General features: G+C 46.5%; 1 protein-coding gene across 1 annotated transcript in view; it reads right to left on the bottom strand.

The window, feature by feature from the left end:
- Window positions 1-10,359, bottom strand: part of UGCG (UDP-glucose ceramide glucosyltransferase) — a 28,761-nt gene extending 18,402 nt beyond the window's left edge. The window contains exon 1 of the mRNA XM_040541392.1: window positions 10,142-10,359. Within this exon, the coding sequence (XP_040397326.1) occupies window positions 10,142-10,239 (98 nt within the window). The 5' untranslated portion in view covers window positions 10,240-10,359. The remainder of the gene's footprint in view (window positions 1-10,141) is intronic.
- Between the last annotated feature and the right edge of the window lie 11,798 nt (window positions 10,360-22,157).

Below are 22,157 nucleotides of genomic sequence, written 5' to 3'. Positions count from 1 at the left end.
CCTTTCACCATCCAAATCCTAGGTCGCGTACAGTTTGCCGAGCTGAACCGACATGTGCTTAACAAAAGCTCCGCGCATTGTCTACGCCGCAGCCATTACTGGATCATAGCAAGCACTAAAATGAACACAGCTCTCCTAGAAGCCTACCTGCAGGCTGCCATCAAAATAGCAACTCATGCCCTGTTTCTGCTTTCCCACACCCTCAGCCGACTGGTGGTTATAAAGCAGTCAGGGCCACAGGATAAATTGGATCAGCCGGCTGATCAAACTGAGAACTATCCCACAGAAAGAGCTCGTTGCTGATCTGAGTCACCCTGTAGCCACATGCTCGCTAAAGGCAGATTAGAATGGCAGAAATGTTTAGAAAGGTGTAGGGGTAGGAGTGGATTTAGATTACCCCTTTGGGCAGCAAATTAAGAGCCAGCGAGGCACGGAAATAGAAGTGCTTTTTGATGCAGACTCCTTGCAACAAGCGATAGGCAGCTTCAGAGAACTGCATCCCCTGTTTTATTTATGAGGGCACCTCCAGCGGATGGCAACAGCTCTGGGCCAGGTGAACCACTCACAGCAGTAAGGGCTTAGCACAGAATCGAGTCCCCAAAGCACAGTATGAAAATTTTAAGCAAAGCTTTATAAGATTTGCACTGTGAGATAATTCAGTTCGCTCTTCTGACTTATTTTGCAATTCTGTAGGGAGAAAATAGCTCATCACTATTAATTTCATAAGGGACAAGTTTAAATGACAACATCGTTTTCTGAACATTAAATAATGTGCTTCCTACAGACACGTTGCTCCTTACTGCTCCTGTTGTGCCACTCAGCATCATTTTTCATTTTCTTCTCCCCGAAAGCTTCCAAAACTGTTAACTGCAAGTAACAGAATTGTAGTAATGACTGACCAGAGATGGCACGAACAAATCAAAGATATACTGTGTCAATATTTTTTTCTTATTTTAGTGGTTGACAGTCCCTTTTTTTTTAATTAACTCATTTGCAAATGTTTCCAAAGTACAAAATAGAAGCAGAAACCTCACCCCAACACCAGTGTACTCAAGTCTGAACACACAGTCCCAGTCCCTCCTTGTATCAACTGAGATAATATAAACGCTACACACCTTGTCTGGCCTACAGGGCTGTCAGTGCTCTCTCTGCAAGTGTCTTAAGGGACCTTTAAGACTTTCCAATAAAGAAAGCAATTATGAAAACCTTCCAAAGAAAACATTAGAGTAATTTCTATACTCAACACAATATTAAAGGCTTCAGAAAAGTAATCCCCCCACTCCCTCAGCAGATGGGAACCAGAAAAACTATCTTGGTAAATTTCATCTGTCTTCTGTACAAAGAAAGCCACCAAAATATACACACAACACTTTGGTCACAGACCCTCAAAAAAAAAATTCCTTCCTTCACTGCTACATGATCTATGTAAAACAATCTGCCTGGAAATGCTGTTGTGAAACATGTGCATTTCACCTCCCCTTTAAAAATGTTTGAAAGGGGACATGGAGCGTCTTAATTTTGAAACACCCCACTAGTATTTCAAAAGGTTGGTGGGTACAGCCCTCGCCGCAGCATCTCAGCCACTGGCCGTACCACCTTGTTCTGTGGAGTCAGGCAAGCGAGAAGCCAGCAAAAGACTCCTGCAGCCTGAAAATCCTGTCTGCTTCCTCCACTCCCCCAGCCCAACACATGTGTCTGCGAGGATGAACACGGGAAGAAGAATTTCTCACTTCACCATGTGTGCTCTCATGGAGGAGACAAGTCTGAAAGCTTTCTGCTTTACCTCTGAGTCTTACTCCAGCAAAGTCTGCAAGAAAAACACGTTTAGGATTAAAAAAATTATTTTGGCAGAAAGCGTTTAAGACACCTCCTCAAAAATAGCTCTGCATATTGACTAAAATCTAATTCTCAGCATCCTGATTTTGCTTCAAGCAAGGTATGCATACGGCCAGAGAAATATTTCTTCAAAATGAAGGGTAGCATGCTGTCATTATCGAACCATAGCAACAATCATCTGAGAATTCATTATTATACAGACAGAATGAAACAACACCCCAGAACAAGCACTTAAAAATAGGATACTTGCAAACGTGAAAATTGGTGTTTCTTTACCTAAACAGGTTCCTTCTCCACGGACTATGCTGCTGACATAGAGCTGAGAAGCCTTACCAAGGGGTTAAAAAAAAAAAAAACAAACTAACAAAACGAACAGACTTTGGTTTTCAAAGAGGTATTTCTGAAGAGGGGAACAATTAATGGTCTGAAATAGACCAAACCAACTACCAGCATCAACTGGCAGCAGAGATGTGTTGGTAGTTATCCGTCTGTTTTAATTAATATAAAAAAAATAGGTTATTCCATTGGAGCACCTGTGAAGTCAAACTGCTTCAAGAAATACAGTTTGAAAGCAATAAAGTTACAAGCAGCACTGCCAAGACAGTCTAAGCCTTTTTCTGAGTACAATACTTCACTGCGGCTTTCTGCATTTGTCTACGCTTGTAAACATGTTTTACCTTACTTGCCCAGAAGACAACATAAGACTTGTTTTATGCATGCTACAACCTCAGTAATTTGACTCAAGGTATGAATTAGCTCAAGCCAAGAATGAGAAGGTATAATCTAGCCTCGATCTTTATCAACTATAAGTAACGTATTTAAGAAAATGCAAACTATTCACCTTGCAATAACCAAAAATTAAAGGCTTTTTTGATCTATTGCAAAATATTTAAAGTACATTAATTAGTTTTCTAAACCATAGTCTTCGCTAAAATGCAAGACCAATGTTAGGTGTATCAAAATCACAGAACTTCTTTCAGTTATGAGAAAAAAATTACAATCCCAGTGAATTTGACTACTTCAGGAGTGCTCTAGCAAACCAGAAATACTAGTTACATACTTTGCATGCCACACAGGAGTTCTGACAAATTCCACAAATTCACTCTTAAAGTCACTTGTCATTGCCATCTACCAACTTCTACCTACACAACTCTACACACCCAGCTTAATCAAGTTACATCTTTATAGCAACCTTTGGTTTACATACAGCCTCAGCTTCTTTCCACTTTTTTGAAATCTTGATAACCTTATGGTAGCCAGCACGCAAAATATATTCTTCCTCATCCCACTGCTCAACTTCTTCCTCTGCAGCTGGCACACAAGGCTGGATGCTTCTTTGCGTCAAAGACCTCCACTTACACCGATAACACAATCCATTTCACTCCCTTTAACCTAGTTTTATGCCTTACACACTCCAAATCTTGCAGCCTTCCATCTTTCCTTTCCACACTAACCATTCACCTAGCAGACATGGTTGGCTCTAACAGCGCACTTGTCACATTTATTGCACCACCACCACTCCTCTTTCTCAACACATTGAGGATATCATCCACAGGTTTGTCACAATTGCTCTCCTTAAAGCCTACCCTAGACAGTCTTTAATTTTAGCTTTGGATTCTACCAAACCATTCACGTTAAGAGCCTCCAATATTACACTGCCCCCTCAAATTTTATTACCTGTACCTTATCCTCCTGACTCAAAACATTAAAAAAAAAAAAAAAGGAAAGAAAACACAGTTTTCTAACTGCCTACAACATCATGGCTTTTCTCCTACATTGTTACCACTCTCAGATTTCTGGTTCTGCGCTGTTTTGCTTTCCTTTCTTTTAGTCTAGAACCACTCACTCAACCACAACTTTATTATACATAACTCAAAAATTAACTCCTGCCTTCTCCAAGTCTGTCTTTCCCTACAGATTACCTAAAATTAAGCCTGGTGACCACGTAGTGTCTGGTAAATTTAAAGCTGTTTAAAATTGGCAACATGTACAACTTCCGTCCTCCACGCTACCTCCATCCCAGTCAGTCCGTAGGTAATAGGAACCAGTAACACAGCCCAGAAAGCTGTTGGCTTTTTGTGCTGCCACAGGTAACGCTGCTGCCTCAAGGGCCATGTGTTGTCCACCAGCACCCCCAGGTCCTTCTCTGCAGAGCTGCTTCCCGGACAGCTGGCCCCCGGCCAGTGCTGATGCACGGAGCTATTCCTTGCCACGTGCCTCGACGGAGCTTCTTGACGTTCCTCTCGGTCCATTTCTCCAGCCTGCCCAGGTCCCTCTGAATGGCGGCACGACCCCCTGCTGTTTGCTGATACCTCCCATCGTCCATGTCTTTAAACATTGGTTTTCCTGTTCCTCATGAGCAGTTCTGCTTTACGTCACATCTTGGCATTGCAGTCCCTCAGATTCCCCTCTCCTGCAATGCTGTCATTCCCTCGCCAGGTAAAAGCCACCCAACAAGCTGTAAGGACGCAGCACTTGCAGCAAGTACCTTAAGGTTGCTGCAGAAAGCGGGGTCCATGCACAGGTTAGGTGGGAGGGTTGTGCGGAGACAGTAGGAAGATAAAAGTCTCACTCAAGATCAAACCGAAGTTTCAGGTAACTGTTCAACTTCTCCGAGTTCTCTAGTGTCCCTCTTTGTGGTCAAACATGCAAGTTCTGTTTTTGCTTGCTTTCAACCCTCTGCATTTTTGCAGAAAGATTACTAATGGAGATCATGAGCTTGCTCCATTCTCTGTTCCACACAGACGAGACCACAGATGACAATCTACTATTAAAGTTACCAACGTTTTAGATCAGGTTTGTTTCTCATCAGCTATGTAACTGGAAAAACTATTCACCTGCATGGAAAATTTCAGCCTAAATGGTTCAAGTTCAATAAAGACTCATCTGAGTAGCGAAGAAAAACAAACCCAAGAACAGACAGAGCATTCTGCATGTGCTAGAAATCTTCCAGACATTTCCTGGAGGAGCTCCAGCACACGTCTCAGTTTTCTGTTTGATTACCAACAAGAGGGAAGGGTACCTCTCATCTCAGAAACAGGTATTTGCATTATCTCTAGAAAAGTTTATCCAAATGCTGGCTCGCTTATGCCTGGCAGTACTTGATAGCACGCTTCCTCCCCTCGATGCTTCTGTCTGAGGACTGCCTCTGAAGCAGTGCCACAAACCAAAAAAACCCCGCAGCCCTGTCACGGCGAAGGGAATTACTACTGCTCATCCATCTCCTTTGGTCAATCCGTTGCCAGACACTGACGGTGGAAAAACCAAGACAGCCCAAAGGAAGGAGCCCCGTGCCAACAAGCAAAAAGGTCAGAAGGACAAGAGCAAGGATGTCAGCGTAGAGCAGGGTAGGACTGGACACAAATCATCGACTGAGCAGCAAGGGAGGGACAAACAGAAATACAGGGGGACAAGACAATAAGATATGGACAACAGAATTGTTGTTTTAAGAAGGAAAGGTCACAGATGCTCTATAGTAACATATCATTAACCCAAAGATCAACATGACTTCATAAAAAGCAGAAATCAAACACCAGCTCTGCTGGGGGAGAAGGGAGCTGGTGTTTGTTTAGAAGAAAACTTGATTTTTCTGTATCTTTGTAAACTGAACTTCATCCTTAGATGCATACGATTCACACTAGGGGTATTAGATATGTTTTTAGTTAGCTTTAGGAGTTTTACTACATTTATGTTTCTGGAAGTCTTGGGTTTCACTCAGACAAGGCATAGTGTGCCTAATTATACCTAAATACTGCACGAATGCAGAATTTGTTTTTTTTTTTTTTATCATTGAATACTGTTTAACATATAGACATTTTAATTATAATTAAAAGCTAAAAACAGCAATGTAGTTATCAATTAAATGATATGGCGGTATCCTTCCTACTCGTACCTGGAGAACCAGCACAATGAACAACTTGTGTGCGAACTGACTATGGATCCCTTGTTAAAAAAAAAAAACTAATTTAAATGAGGTGCTGTAATTAGAATTGCTGCTGACAGCAGGTACAAAAACAATGGAGACTCGGGGCTGGAAATCAACTCCGTCAGTCCAATTTCGTGGACCAGGAAAACAAAGCAGGAAGTTGCAAGCAGGTTAAGAGATTTTGTGAACTCGCACTGGCAGAGTTCAATGCAGTTCACCAGGGACAAAACATCTTAGAAGATGTCCTATCCTCTCTTTGGTCCCCAAAATACATTAGCAACACACCTCTGTGTGGCATACAAGTTGAAACAATCAAGTCAAGTTATTCAGGGAACTATAGAACATAGGCTTTCTTTCGTTTCTAGACTAAAGCTGGAAGACATAGTAGGGAAACAGATCGGGTTATGCGTAAGTAAGGCTTTTTCTTGCTTCTGCAGACTTTGTTTGCCAGTCTTATTTTAGAAGCGACACAAAGTTCAGAAAACTATCATTATTAAGCTAGAACCAACGATTTTGAAATACTGTCAAAGCAGCAAGCCTGCTGCTACAGAATTTGCCAGTCAGTTATTCAGAAATACAAGATGTGTTAGAGTGCCATAAACCCTGAGAAAGCAGCTTTAGTTGTTTTTATTTTTTCCCCATGATTTAAGACAATTTCTGTTCCACTGTTTGAATGTCTTCAGAATCGTAGTGAGGCATCATTAACTTAACATTGATATTTTAGCAGCCTTGAAATAAATTAAGATTTACTCCTCGGTCTCCTGAATGACACTTCAGGCAGTATTGTAAGATCCTTTTTCCTTATTGCACATCACATGCACTCCTTCCATTTCAGACATAGCTATAGGTTTGATTTTAGTTCTGAAAGTCTGTTTTAGCTGTCCACACAGCTTCAGAAGGTTTCAGAGTTGGTATACCCAGTAACCTCCAGCACTGAACTCCTGCTGGATCATTCGGTGTCTCAACCCCGATTCAAGCAGCTATACACACGCAAGGGTCTTGCCCAAGGACCCAAGCTGTGCATGAAGGATAGAATCTCAAACAGGTCAGTCACCACTGCCTTATTACACAGAGCAAATACATGCAAACTGCCCTTTACCTAATTACTAGCAATAAAAAACTGCCATTTGGCCTGTGTTCATTTCATTTACTCCACTGAGTCAGTGCTACACAGAGAGCACCCAGCGTATACTGGTTTCATAATCACATACTTGAAACAATTTACCAATATCACCTTTTGACTTAATAGTGGGGCTGTCTGAATTTCACTGCTCCAGCCCACCTGCTTATTTCGAAGGAACACGAAATCCACCAAACCTACTGCACTTTTTATAAATCAAACCCGTTCACAACGGGGAAAGGTGGTAGGGGAAAAAGCCAAGAACCAAACTGACAGTCATACATGATTCGTACCCCATGCAGCAAGTGCTTTCATGGGAGAACAGACAGTGGACATTCTTCTTACAACCGAAATCTTGTATGTCACCCTAGATATCCAAAACCTACATCTTTTTAAAGCAACTGCAATGCAAACCAGCACCACTGAAATGCTGTTATGACCTTAACATTGGCAACTGCTGAAAGCAATTAAAAACAAGAAAAGATTACTTTCTAAGCAGATGTATAATCCCATTTATCTAATTAATTCACACATCTTCTTAGTATATTTCCTTTTAAGTCAAGCATCTAAAATGCTGAAGGGGAACCACAGCATGAGGATTGCCTTGGCCACAAAAGCTCTGCTGGGTAGTTTTAACGTTATCATTCCAGTAGCACAGATCAGCCCTTCCAACCCACCAGCCAAGCACTGCTGGATGCAGTACAGGCTGAGAACAAGCAGTCCCTACCCCTATCACTTTAACAAGTGTTAAACCAACAATATCATCCACGCAAAGAGAAAATGGGAAGAGTAATTACTTTTATCTTCCTTCCTCACTTTCTGTAGTGGGTACAGTTTAATTAGTTTTCCGTGGTAAACACGAGATAATTCTGCTCCGATGCTACACCCTCTCCCTGGGATCGAGAGGAGTTTCCACGTGTAAGCAAAGACCCTTCACATCTTAGAGATCTAGGGAAGGGTGCAGCGTGCTGTACCCACTCTCCAGGACAAAACAGCCTCCACATGATGAGAGGCATTAGTAATGGTATGTGGCCACCAGAGCTTTCAGGCCACAGCACTAATGGCATACACCTTTTTGGGGTCCCTTCCTTGTAAGAGTACAGCAGCGGCTGTATCCATGCCCACTGCTCCAGCTTCCCAGCACCGCCAAAAGGACGTCTCCCTGCAGCGGCTGCTGCAGGCACCCAGCATTTCTTTAATTTCACCTCCAGTGAAGGGCAGCTGAGTGGTCACACCGGGTGCAGCGGTCCCGTTTCCATACAGCTGGGGTCCTCCACCACAGCTTGCCATCTGGTCACCTCAGCTACCAGCTGCTCAGCTCTGGGCAAGGGAGACCCTCCTGCATTAAAGAGCCCTGCTGGTGGCCTTTCTCCAGCAGAGACAGCCAAATCTGCGGGGCCAGTCCCTGCGGAGCCCTGCTGGAAGCACGCCTTTCTCCAGGGGTGTCACAGCCCGGGGCAATCACCCACCCAGCTGGCGAGTTCCCAACCTGTTATCGCCTTGTGTACCAAGCAGGGGTGGCACACGCAGGCAACAGGAACACCACAAATTCCCAGTAACAAAACCCAGAGCTCTGTCCAAGTTTCACAGCCATGGCACCTAGTCTAGCCACTGCCCGTGTTCTCCACCAGCTACTGGAAAAGGCAAAGCAGCCTCAGCTTGGGGAATTCTACTCACTTTGAGTTATTGCCAGTTAACGGAAAATTAATCGTTGTTTTGGGTGTTGAGGAAACAAAGCAGACCATCAAACTTCCAGAGAAGCGCCTTTTTTTTTCCCCTTACCCAAAGCCAGCTTCAGGCAAAGACCTTTCCTCCTCACCTGGGCTCCTTGTGCTTCCCAGCACCTTACGCTCAGTCCCTCCTGACCCACTCAGCCAGGCGATACAGGAGGCCATGGTCAGTGCATAGTCACCTTCTGCCACGCCTCGCTTCTTGTTCATTTTCCTCCTTAACTGTTCCCTGCTCCGGCAGGTGCACCTGCTCTGCCGTGACTCACCCACAGGTTGCACTCCCTCTGGCAGCATCCCTGCCCCACCGTGGGTTTTGCAGGGGCTGCAGTCCCTCGGGCGTCCCCTGCCCACCCTGCTCTGGCGTCACCCTCCCATGCCTACCACTGCCCACCCTGGCCATCCCTTCGCGCCTGGGTCCTGTGGCGAGGGCTGCCAGTAACATCCCCCTTCTGTACAGTCCCCTGGCTCCCCTCTTGCCACAAACCTCCTGTTTATCTTCTCGCATGTCTTCTCCCACATCTCTGTGTGGGTCTCCTGCCCCTCACAGCTGCCACTCTTCCTTAATTATTTATGGGCAGCGGCAGCACCGCCACACGCTCTCACACGAGAGGCTGAAGTTTTGGCATGCAAGGGGCTGTTTTGATCTGGCCCAGAGCTGTCCAGAATCAGCTTTTCTATGGCAGCTCAGTTCGCTGCCTGTTCCCACACAGGGCACCCCTGCAGCTCACCAGTACCAAAATACTGTCATTTCTACCCAAAACAAACCAGACAACTAGCCTTCGAGAAAGGAGATAATTCATCTGCATAAGACCTAAATGCAGCTGAGCTACAATACGGAAAAATTAGTAGAGATTTTAAGCGATTTTGCATGGAAAAAGGAGCACGGCAACCATGACCAAGGACAGCAGAAACAAACCTCCAGCATCCATGAGCGCAAGAGGAGCTTTGTCTTCAGCGAAGGCAGGGGTTCATCAGGGATACCTACCACACGCAGGGAGCAGCGAGAAAGGAAGCCAGCCGAGCACAAACAGAACAAATTTAGATATTCTCTAATGCCTGCAGTGATGCAACAGCGGCCTTTCATTTCAGGGAGAGGCAGAAGAGAGGTCTTTCAGGGGGAGAGGCGCCTTCCCAGCCCCTTCCCATATGGAGGATCGCTCTGCCAAGCTGACAGGGCTGAATAAATCTGCTTTGTTTGCCAGCCCCCGGGCACCCCGCGACTCAACAGCCGGGGGACCTGCGCATACCCACACACCGCCATCATTCATCAAACCACCACTTTAACAAAATAAATAAATACATTTAAAAACGGGAGGAGGGGGCCTCCCCACGCCGTACCCCCCCCCCCCCCCCGCACGCCCTGAGAGCCAGCGGCGGCGCAAGGTCGCCGGGCCTCAACACCGACGATTTATTTTTTTTTAATATTATTATTTTTACTATTTTTCCAGCCCGAAGAGAGGTTTTGGGAGCTGCGGGCTGAGCTCCGGGCCCGTCCTGCCCCCCCCCCCCCCCCCCGCGCCCCTCGCTTACGTGTAGATGATGGACATGAAGTGCATAAGCCAGAGCACGACGAAGAGGACGAGCCCGAAGATGGCGAGTCCCTCCAGGGCCAGAGCCAGCACCGCCATCCCCGTCAGCCGCGGCTGCGCCTCTGCTGTGCCGGCTGCTCCCCGTCCCCCCGCCGGCCCGATGGCCTCCGCTCCGCGCACCGAGGAGGAGCCGCTGCCGGCCCGCCCCGTCCCCGTCCTCCCTCCTCCTGCCACCGCCTTTCTGTCAGGCGCAGGCCCGGCCCGCCGGGGAGGGGCGGGCGGTTATGGCCGGTACCGCCCCGCCAAGGGGCCCTGGGGCCACCGGGCCATGGCGACGGGGCTGACGGGGGTGTCGGACCCGCGATGTGGGGCGGGACGTGGCGGGACCCAGCTTGCGTGTGTGTGTTCGTTCCGCAGCTCCCCGTTGGGGTTGCGGGTGGAGGAGTGCTCGTAAATTCTCCTTAAGAACTCAGTCGCTGCTGTTAGAAGAGTCTGGTCACCAAAATGCAACTCAAAACTGCACAAAAATCAGGCTTCGGAGTAACTCTACTTAGTATCAAGGACTCAGGGTGTAGGGATGGAAAGCCATGGCCTCAAGTTGTGCCAGGTTGGAAATTTGGAGAAATTTCTCCTCAGAAAGAGCAGTCAGGCATTGGGATGGGTTACCCAGGGAGGTGGAGTCCCCATCCTTGAGGGTTCAAGGAAAGGCTGGATGTGGTGCTTAGAGACATGGTTTAGTGGGTGACATTGGTGGTAGGGGGATGGTTGGACCAGATGATCTTGGAGGTCTTCTCCAGCCTTGATTCTGTGATACTATCCACAAAGCTCACATGCTGCAGCAGAAAATGACTGACTGAATTTAAACTGAAAGCACAGCTTAAAACTGAAATGGGAGTCTGACAAATCTCTGGTAGGAACAGGTGAGGAACTGGTGTGCTGCAGAGCCAACGCTACACGGGTAGTCTGTTAGCTCCTGCTCAACAGCATTTATCATGTTAATTGTAAATCGTGGTGGCCAGCAACATACCTTTATGCTGTCTGGCTTCAGTCTTTTTCTCAGCAAAACTTGTGTTTAATGAACTTTTCACAAAAAACACATGGCCTCAGTTTTCAAATTCATTAATCACAGATTGTACCTGATTTGTAACTGTGGGTGGTAATCAATCGGTTTTTCATTTTTCTTTGTTAGAATCTAAGAATCGCGTTTATATGGGCTTAGGATCCCATCATTCTTAATGAGCTTTATGTACATTTTTAAGCTGTGAATTGAATAGTAGTGCTCAGTTTTGATAGTGCCACAAGGCCAGCCAGAGAATTCTGAGTCAGTACATCTGAATCATGAAATGTATGAGCTGATATATGTAATAAACCCTTACTTGGCTTGACTTAATCTCTCTTCTGAGGCAGAAACAACCTATGCAAAATAGTATCTTGCATTAAAATATTACGGTACAGTGAATTAGGAAGATTGAGGGCCAGTCTTCAATAGTAAGTTGAGCAAATATTCACAGTTTATTAAACTTTTTCTGGCTCTGAAATATTGAGCTGAAACACTAAAGCTTAATCTTTGTCCCAGAAGGTGTTTGCGTGGGAGATTATGTTGACCAGCTGCTTATTTTGCAATAGCTGTTAGGGTCAGTGGCTCCGTACAAACATTCTGAGGCTTCTGTAAACTGTAGCATGTGTTTAAGAATTGTTAGAGTATAAATAAAATGAATAAAGATTATTTACCCTACTACTGACTCCAACCTTCAGCAAAGCATACTAATGATGAATGAGCAACCGTCACACAGTGTCATGCGGGAAAATGCCAAGCTGGCACAAGTCACTTTGGTTTAGCAGAGGACCTGTCTTTCTGCCATCCTCTCGGGGTCAGCAATTGGTCCTGCTTGCTCTGTTGTATCAAAAGGAAGAAATTCATCCTCATGAGAGGTCTAAGGTAAAAAGACCTCTCTAAGGTAAAAAGGTAAAGAGGTAAAAAGACCTCGCCTTTGGGAGACTGCAGCATCCAACACTGAAGTTGATGTCTAGTTTAATACACAAGGCCCCAGTACACTTTCAGGAGGTTCACTGGGAGCATGGTGGAGAGATGTGAGGTAGAGTAAGGCCTTTGGTCTGAATAACTTCTTTAGCAAACCTGCAATGTAGCTTCTTTCAGCAGGTATATTCAGCTTAGTGGGGGACAAAGAGTAAAGGATATGGGTTCCTGGAACAAGGGGCCATCTGGAGCTGTGGCAATTTGAAGTGATGGATGACGTGCGCCTGGTCTCCCCTTTTAGCACAGACTGTGTCGATTCACAAAGAGCAGCGTTCTTCAGCTAGTGTGAATCTGCCTCCTCCTCAAAGATGGCTCATCATGCCTCAGAGGCATGATACACCCTGGAGTTCTAATCAAATGCCTTGGACTTATGCTAATGTGTACTGTGTTTAAAAAAAAAAAAAAAAAGGCAAGCTTTCCGTGTGTTGTAGAGCTACTGCTCTTGGTTCATTCATCGTTTTATTGCCAAAATATCGATGAATTTATTTACCAGGGTTTGAGGAAAGCTTTGCTGCATACTGAGAAAAACATAGAATCATAGAAAAATTAAGGTTGGAAAAGACCTTCAAGATCATCTGGTCCAACCATCACCCTACTACCAATGTCACCCACTAAACCATGTCCCTACACACCAGGTCCAACTTTTCCTGGAACAACCCCAGGGATGGTGACTTGACCACTTCACTGGGCAGCCTGCTCCAATGCCTGACCACTCTTTCTGAGAAGAAATGTCTCCTAATTGTTTTAATTGTTGAAGAGTAGTGCTCTTTGTTCAATTCTTTGTTTTAATTGTTGAAGAGTATGGGCATGTCGTTTCCATTTTTCCACTCCCCAGGGACATCGCCTGAATGCCAGCACTTTTCAACTGTGATGGAGAGAGGCTTGGCAACAACATCAGCCAGTTCCCTCAGGACCCTGGGATGCATGTCTCAGGCCCCATACACTTGTACCTCTTTAGATTCATCAGGTGGTGTCGAACCTGCTCTTCACTTACAGTGGGTGTGACTTTGCTCCCCCAGCCTCCATCTACGGGTTCAGGGAAATGACGACTTGGGAAGCCTGTCTACCAGTGCAGATAGACGCAAAGAAGTTGCTGAGTACCTCAGCCTTCTCCACGTTTGTCATTACCAATTACTCAGATATAGAAACTCACTCCTAATATAAGAAATTAGCCACCCATAATCACTTACACACTACTATTTTCACCCCTCAGTCTATTTGCACAAATGTTAGAGGTGCATGGTGGCCCACAGGGAGTCCTCCTGTCACCCCAGCACAGCAGCCCAAAGGAAGCTGGGTCTTCTCTTGTGCTCTTCCTCGAGGCTCTGTGCAGAAGGGATGCCACCTTTTGCACAAGGGCTGGGAGATGGGAAAGAAGCACTCACACAACTCCTGAGAACTGGCAACAGAGTTGTTTATTGCTGGGATACCTTGCAGGTGAGCCTGCGGGATGTCCGTGGTGTTTGGGGGCTCCAAGCTAATGCTTGGGATGGAGCCTGCGCGACGACGAGTAGGGAGCTCGCCGGGCACTGCTATGACGCTGTTGGTGCGCTCGGATGGCAGGTAACAAAGACATGCCGGGGTAGTCGCAGGTCTGTTCTGGCCGAGGTGGATCCACTTCCATTGGTTCCTCCACCTCTTCTGGTGGAACCAGCTCCATGGACTCCACGATGTTGGGCAGAAGGCTAAGCCAGTCCTTGCCTGGGACTGCCCAGACAGGATGCGTTCCGTCCGGAATGTTCTCAGGCCAGGGTGCCAAACCAGGGGGTCGCCCAGTCCCATGCCGAGGTCCCATGCCACTCTCAGATTGATCTTCATGCATGGGTTTGACACTGATGTCCATTGTATGGCCATGGCTGGGTCCCACACTGTGCTCTGGATGATAGGCACACCTCTGCTCCCCACGGCTGTCTGCCTGGTGCTCATGCCTTTGGTCCACGCCACCACTGCACCAACTGGAAGGCCCAGGCCCCCTATCTCTGTATGGCTGAGGGGGCAGCCTGTTTCCCGCATCGTTGCGGTGCCAGTGGCACCGCCTATATGTGTCTGTGGGCTGTGCGCCAGAGGTCTCCCAAGCACTGGTGTCAGTTGTGCTGCCAGCGCTATCCCTCTGCCCACGACACATCTCCTTCTTGTTAGGTGCACTCCTCAGTGCTTCCTTGGACTGCATTGCTGTCCTCACACCGAGGAGGCCTGCCGCTCACCTTACTTCCTCTGCTCTTCCTCCTGCCACACGAGTTGGCTATCAGAGGGCCTCAAAGCTCAGCAAATGGTGGGCCAGCTGCGGGGGTCCTCTTTTATAGGGCCTGGAGCAAAGGGGGGGCAGTGGTGGCCACTGTGACCTCAGCAAGCCTCTGTGATGGAGTGGCCCATGCGTGGCCAAAGGCAGCTGTGTTGGGAGCAGCCTGGAAGATGCCCTCACATGGAATAAGGAGGAGGGTTGGGGGGGCTGAGGGCCCCTTTTCTGGGGCTGGCTCCTCTGGGCCATTTGGCTTGCCAGAGAGATAGGCTGCCCCTTGGCCAGAGGGACTGCCCTCCACCTCCCATCCTGTGCCCTGGGTTTATTTTTAACACTGGTTTTTAGGTAATTTCATTCTACTGTTTACGGAAAAGAACAGAAGCAAGGTGCATCTTCAGCCCTAATACCCATGTGCACTTTATGCTCTGAGTGACGAATTTCTTCCTCACATCACATCTAATCTATATCTCCCCTCCATTTGTTCAAAGCCATTATTCCTAGTTCCATTGCTACACTCCCGGATAGAGTCCCTCTCCAGCTTTCTTTAGGCCACTGTTATGGGTTAGGTTAGGTGGCAAAACTGCAGGACCTTGCAAATTGCAGCCCTATCTACCTTGTTCCACATTACATTTTCCAGCTCAGGCTAGAGCCTCTCATCAGTGTAACATAGAATCATGGAAACATTAAGGTTGGAAAAGACCTCCAAGATCATCTGGTCCAACCATCACCCTACCACCAATGTCGCCTGCTAAACCATGTCCCTGAGCACCACATCTAGCCTTTCCTTGAACACCCCCACGGACAGTAACTCCACCACAGAATCAAAGAAGGGACCTCAAGAGATAATCAGCCTGCCAAAGCAGGTTCCCTAGAGCAGGTTGCCCAGGTAGGCGTCCAGACAGGCCTTGAATATCTCCAGAGAAGGAGACTCCACAACCTCCCTGGGCAGCCTGATCCAGTGCTCCATCACCCTCACAGTGAAGAAGTTCTTTTGCATGTTGGTGCGGAGCTCCCTGTGATCCATTTTGTGGCCATTGCCCCTTGTCCTCTCCCCACAAACCACTGAAAAGAGGCTGGCCAAATCCCTCTGTCTCCCACACTTAAGGTTGCCCACCTCTCTGGGCAACCCATTCCAATGCCTGACTGCTCTTTCTGAGAAGAAATGTCTCCTCATTTCCAACCTAAACCTCCCCTGGCACAACTCGAGGCCATTCCATCTAGTCCAAACACCTCACGACGGCACCCTTTCCTCTCCTTGGACATTTATTCCTGTCAAGAAGCGTAGGTCGCACATCCCGGGGCCCAACTGTACCCCGATGTTTCTTCCTGAGGATCCTATATGGCTGTGGAGTATGTAGATATGAGACCTGTTGCTCCAACAAAAAAGATGAAGTATAAACACTCATATGTAATTTTGTACTGATAAAAAGTATATATATATTTAGATCATTAGCAAAAGGTCATTAGTTGATAACCTGTAGTGATGCTGGTATTAGTTCTGAGAGGACTGTGGAAACATAAAAAAACACAAAAGTTTATACAGGCTTTTCAGGTTTCTCCAAAATCATCAGAGTTTCTATTGAAAAACATCATTTATATAAGTTTTGGAGAGACAAAACTTGTAATCTAGTTCTCCAGCTGCAGGTGGCAAAACAGTTTTTCACCTGAACCCCAGCTAAAACTGTATGTAAAATCTGCTGAAATGCTATTTCACAGCCTGTGTGTGCCTTTGTTAGTATTTCCAGCTGTACGTTTTGCCCGTCACTGTCCTGTTACTGTTTCTCCTCACAAGGATATTGCTGAGGTTCTGGGCAAATAAAAGGCAAGAACAAATTATTCATGAAAATATGGATATGAGCGGAGGGTGGAAGTATGCCCTGCGCATGATGACTTCATCCACTTGTGCATCTGCACTTTGAAACTGCTTTGTAAAAAACCTTATTATAAAGGTAATATGCTTTGGTAGGAATTGTGTGTATTTGAAGTGAAGTTTTAAATTTTAATAACTTAAACACTGAAAACTCTGCCTCCAAGGCTAAGCAGAATGTAGGATATGTCTAACTAACCCTTTATTAAAATTCTTTCTTCCTTTCTTTTGAATAAAACCAAAGAAATAGGTATGTTACTGCTAAGCATGTTTGTTATTATCAAAATGTTCTCTCTTGTGTCTTTCTCTTCAGTCTTCATTTGCATTGAGAAAAAAAGTATGCAGTATTTAGCAGAATTCAATACAGAAATTTACTCAATTGCTCTCTGTCAGTCATTTCCCTTGCCTGAATGAGTTAGAGATTTTACTCAAGTCTTTGAGCACTTGTAAAATTTGAGGAAAATTCTGCCTAATAGAGGAGAACTAGAGAGGCCCAACTTATCAGAGAAGTCTGCCAGTACCCTCATAATTGGCAGTAGTAACAAGCTTTCTAATCAGCATATGTGAAGTGGCCACTGAGGTTTAACAAGTGTAGTTCCAGGCCAGCCATAGCACAGGCTGTCTCCTGTCTGGTAGAGTGTCTCAACAAATTAAACACCAGAAGGATTAGATACCCAAGCTCTTAAAATGTCCAATAGTGGGAAAAATTTAAAAAAAAAATCAACTTAAAGCTTGCAGTGAAATCTCAATGTACAAATCTGTCAGGAATGAGGCTTTGATACTTTTGACCTTCAGGAATGTTATTGTAAGAGAATATGAAAACAACTTAAAAATAAATTTAAAAATAATAATTAAAAACCTCCTCAATATTGTGAGATGTATGCAAATGTTTTAGTTCCATAGTATTTTTGGGGGGGAAGTGATCCCGGTCTACACTAACCTGTAAGCCTTCCCCCCAGTATTGCTGTTGAAAGCAGTTATGCAATCAGCATTAAATTAAGAAAAACTTGGAGAAGGCATGCTCAGAGTTTAGCCTTAAATTTAGAAAGCCCAAGTAAACAATTTCAGAGAATCACACAAGAGCTGAAGAGACCAACCTCCTGCTCAAGCAGGGTCAACTAGAACACTTTGCCCAGGATCTCGTTCCAGCAGGTTTGAATGTTTCCAAAGATGGAGACTCTACAAACTCTGTGGGAAACCTGCACCAGCATTTGTACATCTTCACAGTAAACAAGGTTTTTCATATGATTAAATAGGTGTTTTTTGTTTTTGTTTGTTTGTGGATGTGGTCTACCTTGACTTCAGTAAGGCTTTTGACACCGTTTCCCACAGCATTCTCCTCAAGAAACTGGGCGCTCGTGGCTTGGACTGGCATACGCTTTGTTGGGTTGGAAACTGGCTGGATGGCCGGGCCCAAAGAGTTGTGGTGAATGGAGCCAAATCCAGTTGGGGAGGCCGGTCACTAGTGGAGGCCCCCAGGGCTCAGTGCTGGGGCCAGTCCTCTTTAATATCTTTATCGATGGTCTGGATAAGGGGATTGAGTGCACCCTCAGTAAGTTTGCAGACGACACCAAGTTAGGTGCGTGTGTCGATCTGCTCGAGGGTAGGAAGGCTGTGCAGGAGGATCTGGATAGGCTGGACCGATGGGCTGAGGTCAACTGTATGAAGTTCAACAAGGCCAAGTGCCGGGTCCTGCACCTGGGGCACAACAACCCCAAGCAGCGCTACAGGCTGGGAGATGAGTGGTTGGAAAGCTGCCTGGCCGAGAAGGACCTGGGAGTACTGGTTGATAGTCGGCTGACTATGAGCCAGCAGTGTGCTCAGGTGGCCAAGAAGGCCAACAGCATCCTGGCTTGTATAAGAAGCAGTGTGGCCAGCAGGGCTAGGGAGGTGATTGTCCCCCTGTACTCGGCTCTGGTGAGGCCGCACCTCAAGTACTGTGTTCAGTTTTGGGCCCCTCGCTACAAGAAGGACATGGAGGTGCTCGAGAGAGTCCAGAGAAGGGCAACGAAGCTGGTGAGGGGTCTGGAGAACAAGTCTTACGAGGAGCGGCTGAGGGAGCTGGGGTTGTTCAGCCTGGAAAAGAGGAGGCTCAGGGGCGGCCTTATCTCCTCTATAGGTACCTTAAAGGAGGCTGTAGCGAGGTAGGGGTTGGTCTGTTCTCCCACGTGCCTGGTGACAGGACGAGGGGGAATGGGCTAAAGTTGCGCCAGGGGAGGTTTAGGTTGGATATTAGGAAGAACTTCTTTACTGAAAGGCTTGTTAGGCATTGGAGTGGGCTGCCCAGGGAAGTGGTTGAGTCACCATCCTTGGAGGTCTTTAAGAGACATTTAGATGTTGAACTTAGTGATATGGTTTAGTGGAGGACTTGTTAGTGTTAGGTCAGAGGTTGGACTAGGTGATCTTGGAGGTCTCTTCCAACCTAGACGATTCTGTGATTCTGTGATTCTGTGATTCTGTGATTCTGTTTGTTGCCTTTCATTTTGTGCTCATTGTCTCCTTTCACCATTGAGACAGAGTCACACCATTGAGAAGAGTCTGCTTCCATCTTCTTTACTCCCCTGGATCCTGGTAAGGTTTCACATGGACAAGACTCCCCTTGAGCCTTCTCTTCTCCAGGCTGAACAATCCCAGCTCTTTCAGCCTCTCCTTGTAGAGTCCCACCATCATATTTGTGGCCCTACGGTGGACTCACCCCACCGTGCCCATGTCTCTTGCAGTGGTAACACACTTACTAACGCAAACCAGAATGCTGCTGGCCGCCCTTGCTGCTTATGGTCAGCCTGGCGTCCACCAGCACCCCCAGGTCCTTCTCTGCAAAACTGCAGGTACTGGTACCTGGAGTTGTTCCTGCCCAGGTGCAGGATTCTGCATCTTCCATTATTGACCTTCACGTGGTTCCTGTCAGCCCATCTCATATATACAGCCCATCTCATATATACAGCCTGTCAACACCTGTACGTTTTGTGTCATCTAGAAACCTGCTGAGCAAACACCCCGTCATTAATGAAGATGTCAAACACTGTTGCCCCCGTGTCAGCCCTTGGTGCATTGAACTGGTAACTGACCTCTGGCTGGCCTCCTGCCACTGATCACAAGGCTTGGGGACTGGACATTCAGCCAGCTTTCTGACTAACTCACCATACCCTTATCTAGTCCAGTCTGTGCCAGTTTTATCTACGAGGATATTATGGGAGACAGCATTGAAAGCCTTGCTCCAGTTCAGACTCACACCATTCATATCTCACCCCCTGTTTACCAAGCCAGTCAGCTGGTCAAAGAAGGCTGTCAGGTTGGCTGAGCATGGTTCCCCCTGCATAAACCCACACTGAATATGAAGGAGGAATGTGGGCCTGTCAAAGAGCAAAGTCAGGACCCCGAACTTTCAAAGAGTGAACTTCCAGCTTTTTAAAGACCTAGCTGAGATCCCCTGGGACACTGTCCTTAGGTATAGAGAAACTGATCAGAGATGGCAACTCTTTAAGGACACTTTTCTTTGAGTGCAAGAGCTCACCATCACCATACGTAAGAAATCAAGCAAGGAAGGAAGGAAATTGGCATGGTCACTCCTATTTTTAACAAGGGTAGAAAGGAGGAAACGGGGAGCTACAGGCCAGTGAGCTTCACCTCCGTGCCTGGGAAAATCATGGAACAGATCCTCTTGGAAGCAATGTCAAGGCACATGCTGGACAAAGAGGTGATCTGAGACATGCAGCATGGCTTCCCCAAGGGCAAATCGTGCCTGACCAATCTGGTGGCCTTCTGTGGTGGAGTGACTGCATCAGTTGGCAAGGGAAGACCGACCAATGTCACCTAGGTGGACTTATGTAAGGCATTTGACACAGTCCCACATGACATTCTGATCTCAGAATTGGAGGGATATGGATTTGAAGGATGGACAATTCAGTGGATAATGAATTGGCTTGAATGTGGCACCCAGAGAGTGGTCGATGGCTCTATGTCCAAGTGGAGGCCAGTGACAAGTGGTGTCCCTCAGGGATCTGTCTAGGGACCAGTGCTGTTTAATATCTTTACCAATGACATAGACAGTGGGATCAAGCACTCCCTCAGCAAGTTTGCAGATGACACCAAGCTGAGTGGTGCAGTCACACAACAGAAGGAAGGGATGCCATCAAGAGGGACCTGGACAAGCTTGAGAAGTAGGCCTACATGAAGAGAATGAGGTTACAAGTCCCAGTGCAAGGTGCTACACTTGGGCCAGGGCAATCCCAGAGAGGAGCACAGACTGGGAGAAGAACTCCTTGAGAGCAGCCCTGCAGAGAAGGACTTGGGGGTTCTGGTGGACAAAAAGCTCGACATGAGCCAGCAGTGGGTGCCTGCAGCCCAGAAGGCCAACTGCGTCCTGGGCTGCATCAACAGAGGGGTGGCCAGCAGGGCAAGGGAGGTGATTGTCCCCCTCTGCTCTGCCCTTGTGAGGCCCCACCTGGAGTGCTGCGTCCAGGGCTGGGGCCTCCAGAACAAGAGGGATGTGGGGCTGTTAGAGCAGGTCCAGATGAGAACCATGAAAGATTGATCAGAGGGCTGGAGCACCTCTTCCTCAAAGACAGGCTGAGAGATTTGGGGCAGTTCATCCTGGAGAAGGCTCTGGGGTGACCTCATTGCAGCATTTCATTACTTAATGGGAGCTTATAAAAAAGATGGAGAGAAACTTTTTACATGGGCAGATTGTGATAGGATAAGGGGGAATGGTTTTAAACTAAAAGAGGGGAGATTTAGATTAGATGTGAGGAAGAAGTTCTTCATTCAGAGGGTGGTGAGGCCCTGGAGCAGGTTGCCCAGAGAAGCTGTGGATGCCCCATCCCTGGAGGTGTTCAAGGCCAGGCTGGATGGGGCTTTGGGCAACCTGGTCTGGTGGTAGGTGTCCCTGCCCATGGCAGGGGGTTGGAACTGGGTGGTCTTTAAGGTCCCTTCCAACCCAAACCATTCTGCGCTTCTATGATTCTATGAATGTGTACCTTTTCTTTACTGCCCTTCCCAATTCTTCCTTTGAAGTTCTTAGTCTTCACTCTAGAGGCCCAGTAGAACTCTAAGTTTCTTGCACTTTAATGTCTCTTTCTGGTGCCTCGCCAACTCTTTTTGACCTCATTTCCTAAATCTCTTGATTCCAATTTACGCCATCCCTGCTTGCTCCCTCTACTATGTTCTGACATATTTCACAGGCATTCATTCTCCAAGGCCTGTCCCCAAACATGTTTGCTCCATCTTGTCCTTTGTAGGTATTTCAGAATTTCTCCTTTCAATTTCCAATCATCAGTGAGCAAGCAAAGTGTGAAGGATTTGTTGTAAGTAACTGGAAACAACTATTTTTTTTTCCGGTTTCCATCTGCCCTTTTCTTTTTCATTTTCCTTCTCTTGTCTCCATTCATTTTATATTAAGAGATTTTCAGGACAAGGATAATCTCTGTAAGGTGAAAAGTCACTTTTCCAATATACAAACTGACAGAAAATTGTAGTATCTACACTGCTGTGGATTGTTTTGCTTTAAAAAAAATGTAACATCCCTATAAACAAATTACATCCCCTTTCTGAGAAATATTATGCTATCCTTCCCTCCTGGAAAACAGAACCATCTGGCCACAGTATTTCAATTATTTCTGAGCTGCAAACTAAGAAAGATGACCAAGACTATCCCTGTGTGCTGATCCAAGAAAAAGAGATGACAGTCAGGGGTGAGAGCATCTGGTAGCAAGAACTCAGTATCTGTGGTATTTCTCACATCTAAAATTTTTCCCAGGGAATTTGTGTGAATGCTTCAAGAACAATAAGATAGATAATCAGCAAGTGGGGCACAAGTGTGTTGGGGAGCAAGCTCTCTGGGCTGATTACCAGGGCTTTAAACTAGGTTTGACGGG

The sequence above is a fragment of the Cygnus olor genome, chromosome Z, assembly GCF_009769625.2.
Source record: "Cygnus olor isolate bCygOlo1 chromosome Z, bCygOlo1.pri.v2, whole genome shotgun sequence".
NCBI lineage: Eukaryota > Metazoa > Chordata > Aves > Anseriformes > Anatidae > Cygnus > Cygnus olor.
Note: the sequence above shows the minus strand (reverse complement) of the source record. Positions and strands in the feature narration are given on the sequence as shown.